General features: G+C 38.0%; 1 protein-coding gene across 1 annotated transcript; it reads right to left on the minus strand.

Moving 5' to 3' along the window:
* Nucleotides 1-11098: 11098 nt before the first annotated feature.
* LOC130955554 (protein DEHYDRATION-INDUCED 19 homolog 5-like) lies at nt 11099-16439 on the minus strand. The gene is made up of 5 exons (XM_057882478.1): nt 16131-16439; nt 12994-13136; nt 12780-12851; nt 12453-12667; nt 11099-11594 (listed from the first exon to the last, which is right to left on the minus strand). The coding sequence occupies exons 1-5, from the start codon at nt 16204-16206 to the stop codon at nt 11492-11494; spliced, it is 609 nt and encodes a 202-aa protein (XP_057738461.1). The 5' UTR covers nt 16207-16439; the 3' UTR covers nt 11099-11491.
* Between the last annotated feature and the right edge of the window lie 1009 nt (nt 16440-17448).

The raw sequence follows: 17448 nt of genomic DNA on the forward strand, positions 1-17448 counted from the left end.
CTGATAGAGATCCTTGTTTCACTTCAAGGTTTTGGGGTGCATTTCAGAAAGCTTTTGGAACCCGATTAAGCTTGAGTACGGCTTACCATCCTCAAACAGATGGTCAATCCGAGAGGACGATCCAAACACTAGAGGATATGTTGAGAGCTTGTGTTTTGGACCAACCGGTGAGTTGGGATCGGTATATGCCATTAGTGGAGTTTGCATACAATAATGGTTATCATGCGAGCATTGGAATGGCTCCGTATGAGGCCTTGTATGGGAGGAAATGTCAATCTCCGCTATGTTGGTATGAAGCTGGAGAGAAAAGCTTGTTGGGGCCGGAAATGATAGCTGAGACCACTGAACAAGTCAAGAAAATCCGAGATAGGATGCTTACGGCGTAGAGTCGTCAAAAGAGTTACGACGATCAGAGGCGAAAGCCCTTAGAATTTGAGGAAGGAGACCATGTTTTCCTTAAGGTTACTCCGACTACAGGAGTAGGTAGGGCGATTAAGGCAAAGAAGTTGAATCCTCGATACATTGGTCCACTTCAAATCCTGGAGAGGATTGGACCGGTGGCGTATCGGATGGTTCTACCACCTCATCTTTCGAACCTGCACGACGTGTTCCATGTGTCGCAGCTTCGGAAGTACACTCCTGATGCTAGCCATGTGTTAGAACCTGAGTCGGTTCAGTTAAGGGAAGATTTGACGCTTCCAGTGGCCCCAGTTAGAATTGATGATACCAGTATCAAACGGTTGCGTGGAAAAGAGGTTTCATTAGTCAAAGTGGCTAGGAGTCGAGGCGGTGCTGAGGAACACACTTGGGAACTTGAGTCAGAGATGCGATCGGATTATCCGCATTTATTCTCAGGTAATTGCATTTGAATTTTGTGGGCGAAATTCCCAATTAGGTGGGTAGAATGTAAAACCCAGTTAATTAACGGCTAATTAACCCATAAATGAGAATTTATTCTAGAAAGCCTAAAACGTGATTTTTATGGCTAAATGTGATAGAGGAGACTGAGACGAGAATTTTGGTACCAATTTTATAGAATTCGGACCAAGATTGGACCGAACGGGCCAAACCGGGCCAGCCGGACCCAAAGTGGGCCCTTGGCCCAACATAACTTAACCAAAACCCTTGTTTTCAGCACTCTCTCTCCTCACAACACTCAAAAACACGCTGAAATTAGAGAGAAAGGGAGGAAGAACACTCTCTCAAGTTTTCTCCCTTGGTTGATCTTCAAACCACCATAACTTTTGATCTAGAGTTCCGATTGCCGCTCCGTTTGCGGCCACGCGTTCACCGCGGAGAGCTCTACAAAACCCATACAACTAATCTTGAGGTAAGCCACGTGTTTCTGTTCGAAATTCCAGCCCTTATTTTCGAGTTTCATGGGTAAAATGTTGAGATTTTGGGTTCTTTGATGTTATAGGACCCAACTCTCTTGAAGGAGAAGGTTAATCTTGTCTCCTTGGACCTTGGGTGTGGTAAGATTCTCAACCCTAGTGTAATTTTGTTGTTCTATGATGTTTGAGTTTTGAGATGTTGTGTATGGGTATGATGGTTGTGGCTTAGGTTGTGTATGTGTGGATATTGGAGCTTGATTGGTGACTTTGAAAAGCTTGGAAAGGGTTTGGTGGTGAAAAATCTGTTCTTGGAGGTGTTGAGGCCTTGAGAGCTTGTGGATAAGTGGTTTAGAAGTGCTCCGGGGGAGCTTGGGAAAATCGGCTAAGGTATGGTTTCGGTTTCCCGTATCTAATATGTAATGTGGTAGGAAATACTTAGGCTAGAGGCCCTAAGATAGGCATTGAATTGTTGATGTTGTTGAATGGTTGATATATATGATGTGGTCATATATGTAATGATGATTATTGATGCCTTGATGGTATGATGTATGAGAAATATGCATGTTGTGATATATGCTTGATGATTGATTATGGTTGAATTGTGGGTGGAGCCATATTGATGGTGAGTATGATATTGATTGTGTGCAATGATGATTTATTGGAAGTGGTATTATTGGAAATTGGGGTGAGGAAGGATGTATGACATGATATTGTGTTTGTCCTTTAGCCATTTGGTTGAGAAGTGTTAAAATGGTTGGATGTGATTTTGGGAATTGTGGTAATGTGTCAATGTGTGAGTTGAGGAGGCTTGATGTTGAATTTGATATATTTTGATTGATTTTAAAGAAAAGGGATGAAATTGGCATGTTTTGATTGATTTTGAAAAGAGTTGAAAATGGCTTGTTTTGAAAATGGCACTTTGTGGTTTTGTATGAAAATATGGTTTTTGGGCACACTTTGGCGGGACATAACTTGGACTACGGATCTCCGTTTTGTACCAAATCTGTTTAGAAATGAAATTTGATCCGGGATGTCCATGCCGTTCAAAGAACGGGTGAGAAACGATTTAAAATGAGGAAGTTATGTCCGTTGGAAGATTGGGGTTTAAATCTGTGAATTCTGCAGCTTTTAACTTAGAAAATTTTTAGCAGAATGACCCCTTGCGCGTGGGCGCACTTGGCGCGTACGCGCCAATCTTTCAGAAAACGCCATCCACGCGTGCGCGTGGTGTGCGCGGGCGCGCCGATTGTGCTGCACCCAATGCCCAGCCATTTTCCAGAGAGTTGTGCCAGAACCGTGCCAGCTTTGTGCCTGGGGCACGAGAGCGCCCACGCGTACGCGTGGTTGACGCGTGCGCGTCGATTGGCTAATTTTTAATCCACGCGTTAGCGTGCATGACGCTTACGCGTCGATGAGTTTTTGAGGCCATCCACGCGTGCGCGTGGAGTGCGCGTACGCGTGGCTCTGTTTTCATCCCAAAGTTGATTTTTGAGTTTTAAAAGCCAAATCTCATATTTCTAAGCCTCCGATCTTACCATTTATGTCTTAAATCATTATGATATACCTAGCATGAGAAAAAGGGCTAGTGAATGTGGTAACTTGCGAGTGAAGCAAGGGGGAAATATGTATGATCATTGAGGATCAAAGATGATTATGTGAGATACGGAGAATGGCGGTGGAGGTGCTTGTTATGCCATGGGCCGAAGGACCGTAAATGTTAATGAATTGGCTGGTTATGGATTTAACCGTGAGCCGGATGGCTAGATTATTGCCGTGTGACGGCGGAGCCATGTTTATGGCTAAGTATAAATGCATATATGCTGTTGAATGAATTGTGAATGTTTGCACTTCCACCATTGGAGATGAGGGTTTCCCTGGGTAGTAGCAGTGGCTAGCCACCACGTGCTCTAGGTTGAGACTCGAAGCTCTGTTAACCCTATGTCGTAAGTGTGGCCGGGCACTGTGAAAGGCCCGGATGAGCTCGCCCCCGTAAATATTCACCAGTGAGGGTGATGGATATGGATCATGATTATGATCAAGTTTATGATGAGTATAACTCGAGTTGGGGATGCGCGACAGAGGGACAGTCCAATGGTTAGCTGCCAGGACTTGTCGGGTTGGCTCTATAACCGACAGATGATATCATCGGCCACTAGGGACAGGCATTCATCATATGCATATTATATGAATTGTTTGAGATTGCCTATTTGACTGCATATTATTGCTAATTGTCTAAATGCCTTAATTGTTCCTATTTGTATATTTCTTGTTTGATAGAACTGTGTTTGCTACTTTATATCCTGCTGGTGGTTGGGAGGTTTGAAGGAATTGGAAAGGGAAGTATTAGCTAGACTGAAGAATCTCTAGTTAGATGCCCTTATATGGTTTAGCTTGCTTATAAGCTTTGATATTATCTGGAGGAAGTTATAGAATTGCCTTTGGCTTTCCTCTATTATTATGTATTATATATGTGGAAGCTGTTACCATGCTGGGGACCTCTGGTTCTCACCCATGCGGATTTTGTGGTTTTCAGATGCAGGACGTGAGGTTTCCCGCTGAGGCATGCTGGAGACTTCTAGATTTGTGAAGATCCTTTGTTCTCGGGACTATGTTTCGGTTTATATGTTTTGCTTAGATACTTTTATCTCTATTAAATAATACAAACTGTGATGACTCCTCTTATGGGAAATTTTGGAGAATAGGTTTTATGTATTTGTGTCCCGTTGGGGTTTTCATTATTTTATCATATGTATATATTACTATGCTCGGACCGGTTATCTTCGCAGCCAGATTTTGAGTCTTGATATTCCTGTTTTTAACCCTCCTTTGTATACATATAATCTCGCGTTGGTTTATCCTTGTTCATTACGTTAACGATTGGAGTGTTGCGCTTTTGAGTTGCGATTTTTTGTTTACCCCTTTTTCTACAAAGGCTCCTAGTTATAATCAATCATTCATACTACTACACGTACTAAATTTTTATTTTAGAGGTCGTAATACCTTGCCATCTCTGAATTATTTTAGCGGTTTGCTCCTAATATTTCCTGGCCTTTTAAGGCCGTTAACAAAAAATGTGTTTTAATTGTTGTCTCCCTTTTTTGGATAAGGGGTTTAAAACTAGTTCGTGTGTGCATGCTTTCTGCAATTTTTCTTAGCTTTTTCAAAAAACCCTTTTGATATTTGCTTTGGAAAAAACCTCTTATCTTGGCAGACTGTATTTTGCCTAAGTTATTCTTGGATTCTTATAACCTTTGACACAGTTTTTGCCTTTTGTTTTTTGATGATTTTCTTTCGTCTGTTTTTAACATTCCTTACTCATTCAAATTTTCATTATTTGAATTGTTTGTAACTTAGGTTATTTTCGCGATGTATTTTCATTCTTCTCGGTTTTGCCGACTTATAGGTCGATAAATTTCCGAGTTTGTCATTATCTACTTTTATAACCTCTTTACACTGACTTTTACCTCGTCGTTTTATCCTGACGACCTACTAGGTCGGTTCATGGGATTGTCACATTTTGTTGAGTTTAAGTCAGTGCGTTTCGTAGTAAAAATAACTTAATGGAATTTACAAGAGATGTAGAAAAGATCTTTATTTATTGCCAAAGGTACCTTTTGCTACTAAGGGTTTAAAATTGTTGCCCCTTAGCCTCCACTTTGTTGCCTCGTTAAAAACCCCCTTCAGAAAAACCCTTTCTTTGAGGAAAAACCATGAAGTCAGGAAAAGAGTACACCAGGGAATGAAGTTCGCTTTTAACTATAGTACCTTTCTATATTACAAGCATGCCACGACCTAGGTAGCTCGGTTCCGTTTAAGCCGGTCACCTTGTAGTAGCCTTTTCCTAAGACTTCACTAATTTTGTATGGCCCTTTCCAATTAGCAACAGGCTTTCCTTCCCCAGACTTATTAACTCCAATGTCGTTTCTAATCAAGACCAAGTCGTCTGGAGTGAAGCTTCTTCGAATGACTTTCTTGTTATATCTATTTGTCATCCTTTGTTTCAATGTTACTTCTCTTATCTGGGCTTGTTCTCGGACTTCAGGGAGTAGCTCGAGTTCTTCTTTGTGACCCTGTATGTTTCCAACCTTGTCATAGAAGCTCACCCTTGGACTTTGCTCATTGATTTCCATTGGTATCATGGCTTCTATTTCATAAGCAAGTCGGAAGGGTGTTTCTCTTGTGGCAGACTAAGGTGTAGACTGATAAGCCCATAGTACTTGAGGGAGTTCTTCAGCCCAGGCCCCCTTTGCATCTTGCAACCTTTTCTTCAACCCTGCTAGTATGACCTTGTTAGCCACCTCGGCTTGTCTATTTGCTTGTGGATGCTCTACCGAGGTGAGCTGATGCTTGATCTTCAGGCTGGCCACCAGGTATCTAAAGGTAGAATCGGTGAACTGGGTGCCGTTATCAGTGGTGATGGAGTGCGGAACCCCATACCTTGTGATAATGTTTTTGTAGAGGAACTTCCGACTTCTTTGGGCTGTAATGGTGGCTAGTGGTTCTGCTTCGATCCACTTCGTGAAGTAGTCTACCCCCACTATTAGATATTTTACTTGTCCATACGCTTGGGGAAAGGGTCCTAGCAGGTCCAATCCCCATTTTGCAAAAGGCCATGGAGAAATTATACTAATGAGCTCTTCGGAGGGAGCAACGTGGAAGTTTGCGTGCATTTGGCATGGCTCGCACTTCTTCACGAACTTGGTGGCATCTTTCTGCAAAGTCGGCCAGTAGAACCCGACTCGAAAGACCTTCCTAGCCAGGGACCTTTCTCCGAGATGATTTCCATAGAAACCATTATGGAACTCTTCTAAGACTTCTGTTGTCCTTGATGTCGGGACGCATTTTAATAATGGTGTTGATATCTCCCTTTTGTAGAGGATGTTTTTCACCAAAGTGTAGTTTTGCGCTTCCCTCCGGATTTTCTTAGCCTCTTTTTACTCTTTGGGTAGGATGTCAAATTTTATATATTGGGTTAATGGGTTCATCCATCTGAGGTCCAATCCGGAGACTTCAAGGGCATCTTGCTTAGCCTCTGCTTTCGTGACAGAGGGTTCTTAGAGAGTTCCTTGGATCAGGCTTCTATTATTCCCTCTTGGCTTGGTACTTGCTAACTTGGAGAGGGCATTTGCTCTACTATTGAGATCTCGAGTTATATGTTTAACCTCAGTTTCTGCAAAGCGCCTAAGATGCTCCAAGGTTTTGTCTAAGTATCTTTTCATATTGGGATCTTTAGCCTGATACTCTCCATTGATTTGCAAGGTCACCACCTGGGAGTCGCTTAATATAACTACTTTCGTTGCGCCGACTTCTTCTGCCAACTTTAACCTGCAATCAAGGCTTCGTATTCTGCCTGATTGTTAGAAGTTGGAAATACAAATTTGAGGGAGACTTCTATTTGAGTTCCTTCTTGGCTAACAAATATTATGCCTGCACCGCTTCCGATTTTATTTGAGGACCCATCTACATATAGCTCCAATGTAGTGGACGCTTTCTCTTGATCTTCTGCATATTCTGCCACGAAGTTGGTGAGGCATTGGACTTTGATTGCCGTCCAAGTTTCGTACTTTAAGTCAAACTCAGATAGTTCTATTGCCCATTGAACCATTCTTCCCGCAATATCCATTTTCTGAAGGATTTGTTTCATGGGCTAGTTCGTTCGAACTCTTATTGTGTGAAATATACAGGATGCTGCCCGACCTCGTCTTCCTGTATTAGAGCTGATGCTACAGCTTTGTCTGCTATAGACAAATACATGACGGGTTTTTCCCCAAATGTAGGTCGGGTCAGAATGGGAGGTTGGCTTAAAAATCTTTTGAATTCCTGGAATGCTTCCTCGCACTCAGGAGTCCATTCGAACTGGCATCCTTTTTTTAGTAGAGAGAAAAGTGATAGAGATCCCAATGCTGATCCTGCCAGGAATCTAGAGAGGACGGCAAGTCGGCCATTCAACTGCTGGACATCCCTTAAGCAAGTCGGACTTTTCATTTCTTGGACAGCTTTGCACTTGTTAGGGTTGGATTCGATTCCCCTTTGTGTTAGCATGAATCCTAAAAATTTTACTGCCTCCACCGCGAAGGTGCACTTTGCGGGATTCAACCTCATCCCATGCATCCTAATGGTGTGGAAGACTTGCGATAGGTCAGCCAAGAGGTCGGCCTCATCCTTGATTTTTACTAAAATGTCGTCTACATAGACTTCCATTAGATTCCCAAGGTGAGGTGCAAACACCTTATTCATTAGCCTTTGGTATGTGACTTCTGCATTCTTTAGCCCGAAAGACATAACCACATAGCAATAGTTTGCTCTTGGCTTGATGAAAGATGTCTTTTCTTGATCCGGCTTATACATCAGAATTTGATTATATCCCGAGTATGAGTCCATAAAAGACAAGTATTGATACCCTGAGCTGGAGTCTACTAAGGTATCAATGCTTGGAAATGGATATGGGTCTTTCGGACACGTCTTATTCAGGTCAGTGTAATCGACGCACATCCTCCACTTGTCGTTTTGCTTTTTTACCAGCACTACATTTGCCAACCACGCTGGATATTTAACCTCTTTGATGAAGCCCTGCTAGGAGGGCTTGTACTTGCTCTTCCACTACTTGAGTCCGTTTAGGTCCGAGCTTCCATCTTCTTTGCTAAACAGGCCGCGATCTGGGGTATACCGCCAATTTATGCGACATGAGCTCGAGATCTATTCCTGGCATGTCGGAGGCTTTCCAAGCGAAGAGGTTGGAATTTTCTTGTAGGAGCCCTATAAGTTCATATTTCAGATCTTATTTCATGTTGGCTCCTATGTTGGTGTTTTTTCCTTTCTCTTTTCTAATCTGCACCTCTTCAGTTTTTCCCCCGGGCTGTGGGCGCAACTCTTTCTTAGCTCTGACTCCTCCGAGCTCTATGGTGTGAACCTCTTTGCCCTTTCCTCTCAGGTTCAGACTTTCATTGTAGTATTTTCTTGTCAATTTCTGGTCTCCTCTGATGGTTGCTATTCCCTCTTGTGTTGGAAATTTCATGCAAAGGTGCGGGGTGGACCGATTTAGGATAGTTCTGCTTATTAAAGCATTATATGCTGAACCCACATCGACGACTATGAAGTCGATACTCAGAGGTTTGAATTTTTCTCCTTTTCCAAAAGTTGTATGTAGGGGTATGAATCCTAATGGTTTTATTGGGTATCCCACAACCCATACAGAGTGTCGGGGTAAGCTCTTAACTTCTTTTCATCTAGCCCCAGCTTATCAAATGCCGGTTTGAACAGGATGTCGGCTGAGCTTTCCTGATCCACCAGGGTTCTGTGAAGATGGGCATTGGCAAGAATCATGGTTATCACAACTAGATCATCATGTCCAGGAATGATTCCTTGCCCATCTTCTTTAGTAAAAGAGATGGTAGGAAGGTTGGGAGCTTCGGTCCCGACGTGGTAGACTTCCTTCAAATGTCTCTTGCGGGATGACTTTGTGAGGCCGCCTCCACCGAATCCCCCTGAGATCATATGTATATGTCTTTCCAGGGTATTTGGTGATGGATCTCTTCGGTCCTCTTCGTCTCGCTTTCTCTTGCTGTGATGATCCGACCTTTCTACGAGATATCTATCCAGCCGACCTTCTCTGACCAACCTTTCTATCATGTTTTTCAGGTCGTAACACTCATTCGTTGAGTGACCATATAGCTTATGGTACTCACAGTAGTCACCACGACTCCCCCCCTTTTTATTTTTGATAGGCCTAGGGGGAGGTAGTCTCTCAATGTGACAAATTTACCTGTAGACATCAACTAGGAAATCTCGTAGAGGAGTATAAGAGTGATATCTCCTAGGCCTTTCTGGGCCAACTTCCTCCTTTTTCTTGGGCTCTCTCTCTTTCTCTTTTAACGAGTGAGAGTGCCCAGGTCGCCAATTTGGCTCTCGAAGCCTGGAATTTTCCTCCATGTTGATGTACTTCTCAACTCTTTCCTGTACATCACTCAAAGAGGTCGGGTGCCTTTTTGAGATGGACTGGGAGAAGGGGCCTTCCTGAAGTCCATTTACTAGGCTAATGATCACTGCCTCCGTAGGCAGGTCTTGAATCTCCAAGCACGCTTTGTTGAACCTCTCCATATAGTCCCTCAGAGGTTCTTCGACCTCCTGTTTTACTCCCAGGAGGCTTGGTGCGAGTTTTACTTTGTCTTTCTGGATGGAGAATCGCATCAGAAACTTTCTTGAGAGGTCGTCAAAGCTGGTGATCGACCTTGGGGGAAGACTATCAAACCACTTCATCGCTACTTTCGTCAAGGTTGTCGGGAAAGCCTTGCAGCGAGTAGCATCAGAAGCGTCGGCCAAATACATCCAACTTTTAAAGTTTCTTAAATGATGCTTTGGATCAGTGGTTCCATCATAGAGGTCCATATCAGGGCTTTTAAAGTTCCTTGGAACTTTTATCCTCATTATGTCCTCGCTGAACGGGTCTTCTCCTCCTAGGGGAGAATCTTCTCTGTCACTGCGAGAGCTTCGACTTTTAAGAGCAGACTCCAGTCTTAGGAGCTTTTCTTCTAGCTATTTTTGTCGCTCGATCTCGTTTCTCAAGTTTCTCTCCGCCTCTCGCTGTCGCTTCAGTTCTTGTTCCAACTGTTCCAGGCACCCTTGGTGGCCGTGGAACAATCACATGAAATCAGCTGCATGGGGTTGTCCCTCCTTTCCAGATTCGCACCCTTCAGAAGAGTTTGCCTTTGGGTCTTTCAACCCAGAGGTGCCCTCTCTATGTTGGTTTGTCACCCCTTGATGGGTGACTATATCCGCATCATGGTTTCCAACGTCCTGATTCTCTTGCTCAGAATTGGACGCTATGTGGCCATCTTCATGTGAATCGTCCACCGTTACTGGTTGATCTCGTGGGCCCCCGGCAACGGCGCCAATGTTACAATGAGTAACCGGAGATTGATGGGTTAGACTGATAAGGTTGGCCCAATCGTCTGAAGCAGGAGGACTCCGACTTGGTTTGTATCAAGGAGTCACCATCCGACTTGTATGTATAAAGGAATGGGGGGTGGTACTTGCAAAGACACTCCGATGCCTAAGTTAGCAAGGGGGTAAGCAGGTTTTAGAGTGTATTGGAACTTAGATATACCTGAGGGGTGTCAGTATATTTATAGTGGTGAACTAATAACCACTGTTGGAGTGGTTCCACCTTTTAAGGAGGATAACCGTCCCTTTATCTTAGGAAAGTTGAGATGTGGCTCCTGGAAGTGGGTTGAGAGATTTTAGGTGCAGTTACTTATTTGAATAAGTGTTATCTGCCAGCTAACATTCAATCCCGACTTCCTTAGAGTGACGTCTGTGTTGAATCCGACCTTTTGAGAAGAGGTCGGTTATGTGGGGAGGCCAATCTATGGATTGGACCTTTTTGTCTTGTTTGGTCCTGAGCCTTGGCGTTGAGCCAGGGTATGAACACTAATGTTTGTAAATTATTTTTTTAATAAAGATTAAATATGTAATTGTATCTTTTTTATTCCTTTTTTATCTATTTTCATCTCATGGAAGAAGAGAAAACATTTGATTGTACGTCATTCCACTTTTTTTATTTCCTCTTAGTTTTCTTTAGTGATCCAAACGGAAAAAATTTTAATTTTCACCCATTTTCTTTCCTTTTGTTTTCTTTTCTCCCAAATTCCCTTGAAACAAACAATTTCAATGCGTTAGAGATCTAATAATTACTAAAGATATCTTCAATTCCAAAATTAAATATTCCATTAATCCAAATATTTTTATTATATTAGAAAATAAAAAAATTAAATTAATTTAAAAATTCAATTAAAAATATGAAAATGTAATTACAAATTAATAATAATAATAATAATAATAATAATAATAATAATAATAATAATAATAATAATAATAATAATAATAGTTAAATAAATACAAAGGGCATTAGAATGAGGCAACCCCTCCAGCCTCCAATATTTTTTTTTTTTTTTAAATTTGCATCACCAAAGAGACTACTACTGTTTATACAGTTATACTGCTACGGTACTACTACTACGCATTCCTAATCTTGTTCACCAAACTAAAATCCCAGTTATGCTGAAAAAGCATCTTCATCAAAGGTCATCTTCTTATGAAAGCAGCTTCTGCCAATTCATCATGACTTCAACGTGGATGTTGCAAATTCTACCATCACGGTCTTATAGTATGGTTGATAATACCAAACTTTGAACAAAATCAGCCCTCAGCTTTCTCTCTTGTAGATCTTGCTCATTGCCAATGCGTGGTGCATCTGTCCCTGACCTGCAAAGCCATAAAACAATATTTCAGCAGTGTATTATCGAATTCACTTTTGATGAGTAAAGCTCCAAAGCGGTCCCTTGGATTGGCTGCATGCATTAAAATAGTCCTGAGATCTCAATTGTACCAATTATGTCTCCAATATTTGCAAAAGTGCACCATGTTAGTCACTCAGCCCTTTTACCGTCAAGTGACTCATCACACTCTTAGAGACTAACGTGGTGGACTTTCACCAATCTCAAGAACCTAATAAGTGCAATTGAGATTTTGGAGATAATTTTTGGTTTAGGCAGCCAATCTTACGAACTACTGAGGCTTAAATCCACTTTTGATACTAACTACTAAGCTTACAGGGCATGATCATACTATCTTAAAATGAGAATAATTCTGATTGTTTCAATTGATTGGCTTGGGCATTTTGGTAAGCATACCATGGATGGTGCATCATGCTCCACTATGATCTTTTCTTTTTGGATGTTATCAATCATTTATCATGTTATTAATCTTTTTTAACTTGTAACAAATATTTAAATTAGTCTAAATTGCTCAGGATCAGAGAAACAGGCTTGGTAAACAAAAACAAAGGCGCATAACAAAGCACATGCCTCACCATGTTGACAGTGGTAATTGTAGCGGTGTGTTTTCGAGTTTCAAGTTATGGAAATTAGCAGCACAAGGCAAAGCTAGATGCAGGCCGTCAAAGGTAGTATTCGTGGCAGCTAAGGAATGCGTGCACCTTGGCATTCCGAGTTCTGTCTACCGTGTGACACACTTACTGACTTACATGCTTTAGAAAGTTTCTCGTTTTCTCAAGTTATAGAGTAACTTAACACTGCTTCAAAATCCCTAAAAGGATCATACCTTTTAGCATCAGGAATGTCTAAGTCCTTCTTGCTGGAGCTGGAGTCTTCATTAGGGTGGATGTCATTAGAGCTTGGGACAGGCATGTTGCAGATAAACGGTGACAGAAGCGGATCCGGCATTGATTCTTGCTTGTTTCCCATTGCAGCCAATTTCTTGCCAAGCATAGCTGAATTACCCGACCAGAAATTATATTTCTCAGACTTCCACATCCACTATAGATCAAAATATCAAATTCAATGAATGAGTTAGATGAGACATATATGCAGATAGAGGTAAAAATGTGCCAGGTTGCACTTCAAATTTTGATGAAAGTAAAAAGCACACCTTTCGTGGATTTGAATGAGTGAATTGCCTGATAACATCCCTCCCTAAATTTTGATCACAGACAGGACAAACCTGAGATTGGAACATTGAATCCGTCATCATCTTTCAACCATTTAGACATATGTATTATTTCATCTTTTCTAATTTTAAGTAAAAAGGTCCATATCTGATATCCCTATCTAAAGGTTTCTAGAAGTTTCTTGATAGGTCATACCACATTTTTTAGGTCAGGACAATGCTCCTCTTCTAAATTGCTGCAGAGGACGCGAACTTGAATTTCAAAATCACAGAAAGGACATCGGAAGTGAGATTGAGGATCGTCATCTACGTCTGTATACTGGAACACTGAATAATCATCTGTTGGTTTAAAGGGATTAGTTAACAGGCTATTTCCAGCACAATAATTCCACAAAGAAATGATAACAAGCATTTGATACATTGATACAACTGCAGAAACTCAGAAATTAACAACAAATATATGAATATGATAGGGCTCATTTATGCTCTTTAGTTTCTTCTAGCGAACATGTCAAACCCAAGAAGATAGCACTAGGATAAAAAGTAGAAACTTCTTTATATGATTCAATGTCCGAGCTAAATATTTTAACCATGTCATTAAAGTACCAACCATATTACGTGTGCATACAAAATCAGCTACCAAATCCATAATGGCTAATTTGATAGCTTATGTTTTATGTACACACATTGTTGTTAAAGTACTCAACATGAAACCTATTGATGTTCTTCAATCATTTGTTGTAACTTGTGATATTACTAAGTAATTTAGTGTTGGTTTGGATTGACATTTTTGAATAAAAAAAATACTTTTTTTTTTAAATTAAAGTACTTTTATTCAATTTTAAATCTATTTGGATACATCTTTGCTTTTCTTAAAAGTTAACAATACATTACTTTTTAAAAAAAACAAAAGCAAAAAATGTTTTAATACTTAAAAATTTTTTTTAAAAAAAAGTATCCAAATGTAAAATAGCTTTTGTCTATTAAAAATAATATTTTTTAAAAAAATGAAAAAAAAGGTACATTTTTCAAAAGTCAATTCAAACTGACATGTACTCTTTACTAGAGATATAGAGTACAAAGGACTTTCAACAAAACTTCAATTGTGCTGACTTAGTCAATTTAAAATTTTTTAAACATCCTAAATAAATTAGAACTTTTATGCTCCAACAATTCATTTGTCTAAATTAAGATCAGAAAACTTAACCACTGTTAACATCTGAAGATAATTAGTATACATAAAAACCGAAATTATTATATACACATAAAAATCACTCATCAAATCAAGCACTATATATTTATTTATATATATATAATGTTATTTCATATATTTTTAATATGTATTTTATATGAATAACTAATGTGATAATTAATTTTTTTGTGTATATATATATATAGCCCAGTTGCTTTAAACACAATTAGTGACTCTTTCATAGTTGTGAAATGACAATCATAGCCATTCAAAAAAATGGACAATTGTTGCAAATTAGATCCATTTGAATATTTGATCATATATAACACATAAATGAAAACTCTTCAAATTTCACATCGCATGAAGAATTAATTCTAACAACTATGACATATTGTATAGTAATTTTTAAGCACATTAAGAAATCTTCAATCATACTAATATGTTCATTTGCATGCATAGCATGTTAGATTCCTCTTCCACAATGCCCTCTTTAGAAGCCATGCCGACATTTATAGCATGCACAAACCCCACAGCTGGATTCTTCTATTCTTCTTCTTCTCATATTTTAACATTTCTTTTATTAATATTCCTACTATCACGATGATTATCCATTTTGCTATGGACCAATTTTTCTCTAAAGTGGAGACTCAATTGTAATTGCTTTTATAAAAAATTAATCAAAAATGCTATTTGTACACCAAAATCAGTCACTAATGTATTTGTGTATAAATACATGTGTAGTTTAATTTATTTTTATTGTGTATTTATATTTCAATATGTATTTTATACTGGTAGCTGACTTTAGTGGGCTGATTTTGGTGTACATATAACATCACTCAAAATTAACAGTTAAAAATCATTAGATGATATTTCATTAAATTGTTATTTAATAATTTTTATTTATCAACTTCGCATTAATATAACCATATATAAGTTTTTACATTTCTTTAATTAACCGTTAGCAAAATAACAAACATTAAGGACAAAAAAAATTAAAAGAAAAGAAAAACGTTGGGTAAAAAAAATAATTTAATGATTTATTATTATTATTTTCTTATGGATAATCAGCTTCTAAAGTCAAAAAATTTTTCTAGAAAAAAAAAGTAGTGGCAGACTCTCGTATGTTTTAATATTTTGTGGCCTCTCTCCTTCACCCTCCAGATATGTTGCAACAATAATGAATGCCTAGAAATATTCTTGTAATGATAGTTGCAGGTTGCTTGTGAATAGAACAAAAATGACAACTTTAAAATCAAATGTGATAAATTTAAAGTCAGAACATCCAAAATCACTTGTAACAAAAAACGTAAATTCATATCAAAACATGTAACACCACCAAACACAGGGACGCAGGTACATATACAAAAAGGGGGGCAATGGCCCCCCAAAATTTTAGTTTTATTTAAAAAAAAAAAAACTCTACTCCCCGTTTTCTTTATTTCCCAGCCCTCCCCTCCCTTTTTATTTCATAATTTTCCCAACTCCCTTGGCCCATTTTAATTTCTACAAATAGCCCAATAACTCATTCCCCATCCCCTTTTTTAATTTTCCAGTATATAACCAGTTTTCTTCCCATCGGGTCATTCTCTTTTTTTATTTCCTAAATCCTAATTCCCAGCGCCAGTTTCTCTCTCTTCTCTTTCCCTCTTTCACTTTCCAAAATTTCAGGTAACAACTTTTTCTATTCTTCTTTTTTTTTTTATCTCTTTAATCTTCTTATTTTTTACTTCTTTGACTCTTATTTCGACACAAATTCAATTATAGATGATTTTAAAAATCGAAAAAAACGTCGAATAACTTTTTCATGATACAAAACTGTAAGTGGTAATTTTTATATACTATTGTCTTACTTTGATTGAGATTATATATATTTTTTTTTAATTTTATCAGTAGAAATAGTAATATAAAATATTTGTAGTAAATTATTAAATATCGCCCCCCTAAATAGTTAGCCTAGCTCCGCCCCTGACCAAACAAGATACAAAAATTGCAGAATTTTAATTAAAAAAAGTTAAATTCAATAGAATAGAAAAATATACTTAAAACAAAATTACAAGGAAAAGGTGCTCAAACAAAACAACACATGGGAATAGCATGTTAAAAAAATTAAAAAAAAATATAAAAAAAAAAGAGAAGAGTACCAGAGTGAAGCCTTGAAGCTTGGACCGTAGAAAGGTGCTTAGCAGAATGAACGCTAGACCTGAGATCAAAATCCATGATGCTCCAACTTCTCCCTTTCTAAATGAATGAATCTTAAGATAGTGGTTGTGGCAGTGATCAAGGTCAAACGAGATGTAAAGGCTTATACAGTAATTGAAGTCTCAATTGAAAAGAAAAGAGAAGTAAGAAAGAAGAAAAAGAGGACTTTGCTTTCTCTTAAGTGATGAAGAAGAGGAGAATGAATGGTAAAGGGTTTGTGTTGAGAGGTTGTGATGTGTTTACAACTTTGCTTAGTCATATACTCATATAGTCGGTTGTATTTTTTTGGTGTCTATATAGTCGGTTGTATGACACACTGTTAAAATGCTTTTTCGAAGCACAAAAAATTAACCATCATGATTGACACTTGCATTTTTTATTTATTTTTGTTCCCAACTAAATTATTGCTCATAATTTAATAATACCAACAAAAACAATACGTTGGCAACACACAAGAAAACAAGATACGCTCCACCCTCCCCACCCAGACCAGGAGATCCAATTTTTTCTCATCCCTTTCTTAAAAAATCATTATTCAATAATAATAATAATAATAATAATAATAATAATAATTACAACAACTACTTTTATTTTATACAGATAAAAGTACACTTTTTTATAAAATTTGTCAAATATTTAAGTTTATCCAAAAAATTTTTAGTTTGTATTACATATATTTTAACAGTTAAATTATTAAAAATTTAAAATTAAGTCAACAACAATTTTATAAAAATAATTTTTAACATAAATAGATCAGATACAAATTGTGTATATAGTTTAGTTTTTGTAAATTAGAGTTGAATTCAATTTAATTATACTAGAATTGATTTTAATTAAAATTAAATTTGTTTTAACGTGATTAATGTTACTTTGATTCAAAAGTAATTATAATTAATAAAATATTATTTAAATAACAATGACCAAAATTATTTTTAGATGTAAAATTATAAAAAAATAAAGATTAGATTAAATTTTTAATATTATTATTTTAATAATTTTTAATTACAAAATTTTAAATTAGAATATATTATTATATAAAATATTATCTTAACTTTTATATGCATATTATAATAGGATACATTTCAGGTACTATAGTGTACTTTATTGGAGTACTGGTATACGAAACGATAGCTTAAAAAACTTGTCTGCACTCAAGTTGGCAATGACAATTGTATCCTAGAGATAAGAAAGAAAAAGACTATGAAGGATGGTTGAAGAATGAGAGAATATAAAGATAATAGAGTTGAGCTATTTTTACAG

The sequence above is a fragment of the Arachis stenosperma genome, chromosome 1, assembly GCF_014773155.1.
Source record: "Arachis stenosperma cultivar V10309 chromosome 1, arast.V10309.gnm1.PFL2, whole genome shotgun sequence".
Classification (NCBI taxonomy): domain Eukaryota; kingdom Viridiplantae; phylum Streptophyta; class Magnoliopsida; order Fabales; family Fabaceae; genus Arachis; species Arachis stenosperma.